The sequence below is a fragment of the Nanorana parkeri genome, unplaced genomic scaffold (assembly GCF_000935625.1).
Source record: "Nanorana parkeri isolate BGI_ZX_2015 unplaced genomic scaffold, ASM93562v1 scaffold20, whole genome shotgun sequence".
NCBI lineage: Eukaryota > Metazoa > Chordata > Amphibia > Anura > Dicroglossidae > Nanorana > Nanorana parkeri.
The window spans coordinates 554,800-559,785 of NW_017306288.1; the positions used below are offsets into that span (position 1 = coordinate 554,800).

The 4,986-nt window shown below is 46.9% G+C and overlaps 1 protein-coding gene across 1 annotated transcript in view; it reads right to left on the reverse strand.

The window, feature by feature from the left end:
* SLC38A6 (solute carrier family 38 member 6) overlaps positions 1-3,978 on the reverse strand; it is a 59,908-nt gene extending 55,930 nt beyond the window's left edge. The window contains exons 1-2 of the mRNA XM_018562526.1: positions 3,798-3,978; position 3,568 (exon numbers count right to left, since the gene is read on the reverse strand). Of these exons, the coding sequence (XP_018418028.1) occupies position 3,568; positions 3,798-3,884 (88 nt within the window). The 5' untranslated portion in view covers positions 3,885-3,978. The remainder of the gene's footprint in view (positions 1-3,567; positions 3,569-3,797) is intronic.
* Positions 3,979-4,986: the final 1,008 nt, after the last annotated feature.

The following is a 4,986-nucleotide window of genomic DNA, read 5'->3' on the forward strand; positions in this document are numbered from 1 at the left end:
AGTATCTTGCTAGTCGGCCCTGCTGGCTCTCCAAACACCTGAACAATGCCTGCATCCAATCAGATTATTCAGGTATTTTGAGAGCCAGCGGGGCCGACTAGCAAGATACTGAAGCTTGGCCCAGTGGAAGATTCCTCCATCCACATAGTTTAGCGTAGATGGAGGAATCTGTTGCACTATTTCCATCTGACCATAGAAAATCTGCAGGTGTATGACCAGCTTAAGACAGGGGTGGGCAAACTCTAGCCCTCCACCTGGGGTGAAACTACAAATCCCATGATGCATCTGTCTCTGGGAATCATGCCTGTGGCTGTGAGAATCTTGCAATGCCTCATGGGATTTGCAGTTCCACAACAGATGGAGGGTTGGAGTTTGCCCACCTGCCCTAAGACTTCCAGATGTGAAGGAGCAGAGGGAAGCCAGTCATACACCAGTAGATTTTTTTGATTGTTTATGGGGCTGTTTATGGCGAGTGCACCTATACATGGTTCCCTAGGGTTCAAGGTTCAACAAAGAAAAAAAAAAAAAAATCTAACATCATCCTGTTATTCCTCCTTCCTTCTTGTCATTCCTCCATCTAGGGTGGATGTAGGAATTTCCTGCTGTGACTATTGCAAATTGACAGTCGCCTGCCAAAATACCTGAACAGCGCCTGCATCCAGCAGAAGTTGTTCAGCCAACAATTTTCCACCCGGCTCCTTCAATTTTTCAATCAAAGAATGTCGGGTGGTAGGCAGCAGACAGGGGCAGCCACTGAGTTCATTTCAGCCGGTTCATCAAGAACTGGACACAATTCAAAATGTGTGTAGCCAGCTTTAAAAATGATGACAGGCAGATATTGCTGCTGGAGTATCCAAGACATTAAAAAAGAAGACAATGCCCCACCAGGCTCCATCTACCTCTAAAATTCTGCCGCTGGATGGACTGACCTTTTAAAAAGCAAAATAAGTAAATATTTAGAAACATTTTTTAAAAAGACATCATGAACTCCAACTGCCCAGCTTTTTCCTAACATGCAAAACCTGCAGAGCGTGCAAAGCTGTTGTGTCATGTGACTTGAGGGTTGTGATAAGAATTCTGCTTCACTTGGCTAAAGAGGTCTGTTTTCCCATTCATATTGGGACGCTGGATTCTGCAGACAAAAGGTAACACATTGTGCAATGTTTATCCGGCTAAATCATCCGCTTCATAAGCCCTGGTTCATCCCTAGGAGTTTTTGAGCAGCTCCAAAAGCGCTTTTAACTGCCCAACACAAGAAATCCCATCATTTTCAATGGCCCTGGTTCACACCTGAGCAGTAAAGCGCCAGACGCCTGAAAAGATACAGGAGCTTCTTTGGGAAGTTAAAAGCGCTTTTCCTCCCCATAGACTTTATTGGAAATGCCCAAAAACGCGCGACAGAAGCATGTTGCACATTTTCGTGAGCGTTTTTGCACGTTTATACGCGCATTCTTCCATTGCCCACAATGGTTTATGAGCCGCCAATCAAAATGCGCGTCTTCATGTACGCGCGTTACGACAGGCATATAAATGTGCACAACGCGCAAATAACCGCATGCTGCTAGCCTGGTGCTGTCTAGGTGTGAACCAGGGCTTATACTTTTATTACCTTGGTGGCATGGCGTTACCAGAAGGAAAAGGATAATGTGATACCATCTCATTAATCACCATCGCAAAACCAAACAAATGACATCAAAAAGTTACACCAAACATAAACATGGAAGTGTTTGACGGATGGACAGCTATCGATTCTGTGGAATGGGACGGCACAGGACAAAGAGGGAATATTACAAGGCACTGAGACTGTGTTCATCCTTTTAATTGAATCCTCACTTCCTCTTTTTAGCAATGTTCGATATACAGTACGCGGTGAAAGGTGACTCAGCTGACGTCTACTTGTGAGCCAGTTTACATTTGACCCACATATGTTTTTAAAGGGCACATGTACTAAGAACAATATGGAGGATGCTACTGTTCACTGCGTGAAATTTCCTTACTGCCTGGCTGCCTGTGGCTTCAATGATTTAGGTCAATGGCCTGAAACAAGCAGCGAGAGCAAGCAAGAGCGGTGCTGATTTGCAGATCAATGAGAGCTTGTTTATACCATGCCCATTGAGCTGCGTTTTTCTGCACAACACTGCACATGCAAAAAAAAAAGAAGACTTGTCAAAAACAGGGCCACGCACAGCTGGAATTTCAAGCGGAACTCTGGGGAAAAGGAGTACGGATGCACCGATACCTGTTTTTCAGTATCGAGTACCGATATTTTTTTCTCAGTACTCGCCGATACAGAATACCGATACCGGAAGTCCCATTAAGGAAGCCGGGTGGTGTGTAATGATTGGCCAGCTTCCCGACCAATCAGGAAGCTGGGAGGTAAGTCATTACACACCGCCTGGCTTCCTGATTAGCGGCTCCATGCTACCTCACCACCAGGTCATGAGGAATAAGGATAGGCTCGGGTGTGTTCGCAGCGCCACGTGCCGAGCCCCCCAGGAAGCAGCGCCAATCACAGGCACTGAGACATTTCCCGATCTCTGCAGCTGCGGATCGGGAAAATGTCTCAGTGCCTGTGATTGGCGGGCTCGGCACGTGGAGCTGATGGCTTTCAGGCCAATGACTTGCTGCCTGGCTTCTTCATTGGCCAGCTTCTCAACCAATCAGGAAGCCGGGCAGCGAGTCATTACATGCCGTGATTAGCCGGAAAGCCAGCTCCATGCTCCCTCGTCACCAAGGCCAGTAAGGAAGCTGGGCAGCGTGTAATGACTCGCCGCCCGGCTTCCTGATACCGGAAGTTCCGGTGTCGGGAATAGTATCGGAGCATTTGGGCGAGGAGTATGAGCACTCGCCAAAATACTCGGTATCGGCACCGATACTAGAATCTGTATCGGTGCATCCCTAAAAATTAGTATTAGCCCTTGGAGTGGGGCTACCCCCACACTGCAAGGGTTAACTGCTTATTTTGGTCTAGGGAGGAAAAAAAAAGTTATACTCACCCGTTCCTCTGAGCTTGCTGTAACAGCGCTCCCTCCAGCGTGTCTTCTCCTACACTCCAGCAATGGTATGTCCCCCGGCGTCCTCAGATGTACAGAACATGACAATTTACGGGACCTTAGAGACGTGAAGTGGAGGGAGAGAGAGAGAGAGGCTCCAGGGACCGGGTTTGTTGAGGATCAGGTGAGTATAACTTTGTTATTTTCCTACCTAGACCAAAATGAACAGTTAACCTTTGCAGTGCCGGGGCAGGACCACTGCAAGGGTTAATAAAAGTTCTTCTTTAAGCTGAAGACAAGCTGGATGGACATTGTTGCAGTCGCATTGCATTACACACGTTACATGCGTTGCATTAAGGCAGCCCATTCATTTCTAACGAGCTGTCAACACACAGCAATGCAAATCCCTTGTGTGCTTATACATGCATGACCAATAAGGCTGATTCTGATTTCACCGATCTAACCAGTAAATGTGACTCATTGCCATGGTTACCAAGTCATGAGGTGGGAATATTTCCCGGAAAGGTAGCAGCCATTGCTTTAGCGAGGAGATTGCCTGGTAGGTGCTGCATACGCTGGCCATACACTAAACAACCTGAGTGTACAATCTCACTATTTGTATTCAGTCATTCAGGACTTTGCATTCCATAGCTGGTGGTAGATTTGATGGGGATATTACAGATTGTATCGTGTATAGGCGGCCATAGACTGATGTACAGGTCAGGTAAGCAGGGCTCAGAGCATTCTGCTTCTCAGGAGCAGCTCAGCCCTGGGATAGTGCAATAAGAATGGAATAATACTCACATGGCCCCCCAGCAGAGGAGAAGTCTCATCCTGGGCAGACACCTGGTGCCCATATTCCGTATTAATGCTGTACCCTGAGGTGGGCATTGTGCTCTGGTGGGCAGCAGCAGGTTAATAATCCAGAGCCGTCATAGACAGCAGCACTCAGCTCCCTGTACACAGCTGTGTGTGAAGTCACCTGATCCTCTCCCTGGAGCCGCTTCCTGTTTACTGGCTTGTCATGTGACATCGGCCGCACGCAGCTTTTACGTCACTCGGCTGCCCTCACTGCCCGTAGTCGCCGGCAGATGACGTATGCCAAGCATGGCGAAGGAGAAGCATGAGGTGAGAGGTGCTAGCTGAGCCGGTAACCGGGCTGTGGTGGCCAGGCAGTATTTCACAGCATGCTTAGGAGGGTTGAGGCGAGGGATGGAGGAGATTATACAGACATATATGGCGATCAGAATGTTACATTGTATACTAATTACAATCAACAATCATGATAGGATGGCACAAGGTGTATGCAAAGACAAACTTTTTTTGTTTTTGTTTTTTTAGATTGGAATGGAGTAGGGAATGGTCAGAATCCATGTCAGGATTTTCTTGCTGGTGATCATTATTACCGAAACTGATGGGAAAAATGAAAAGGAATGATTTGTCACCAGAACAGGTATAGAGGGGAAATCTTCCAGTGGGGACACTTGTTCTAGTGACTAAGAGGAGATTTGCCTCACTTCCTGTTGGGTTTACAGGACAGGAAGTTAAATCTCCCCACTGGATGCAAATGAGAGAACCTAATCCATCCAAGAATGAAAAAAAAATGTTTTGGCTTTAAATATCCTTCAAACACAGTAACTTGAAATAAAGAGAGAACAGACCATAGACATTAAAAGGTGCAGTCTGCCGTGCTATGCCTTTCATACAGAACTCCCTTAAATATGAGCCGTCGGCTGAGTATTCCTGTTTATTGATGTGGGTTGAGAAGGCCTGTCCCATCAGTGTGTATGGAGGGTGTCAGCCCTACCCTGAAAACATGGGACCTGTGGTATGGAGGGGGGTTATCTTCTCATACTTTGACTCATTCCATGCCACAGTATTGAAGCCACTGGATCATCATAATGACCAACTTGCATTTTCAGATAGAGGTCGGCAGTGGCAGGCTCCTGTATTTTTTGCACAATAATATTAAACCATCCCTTTTTTACCCCCC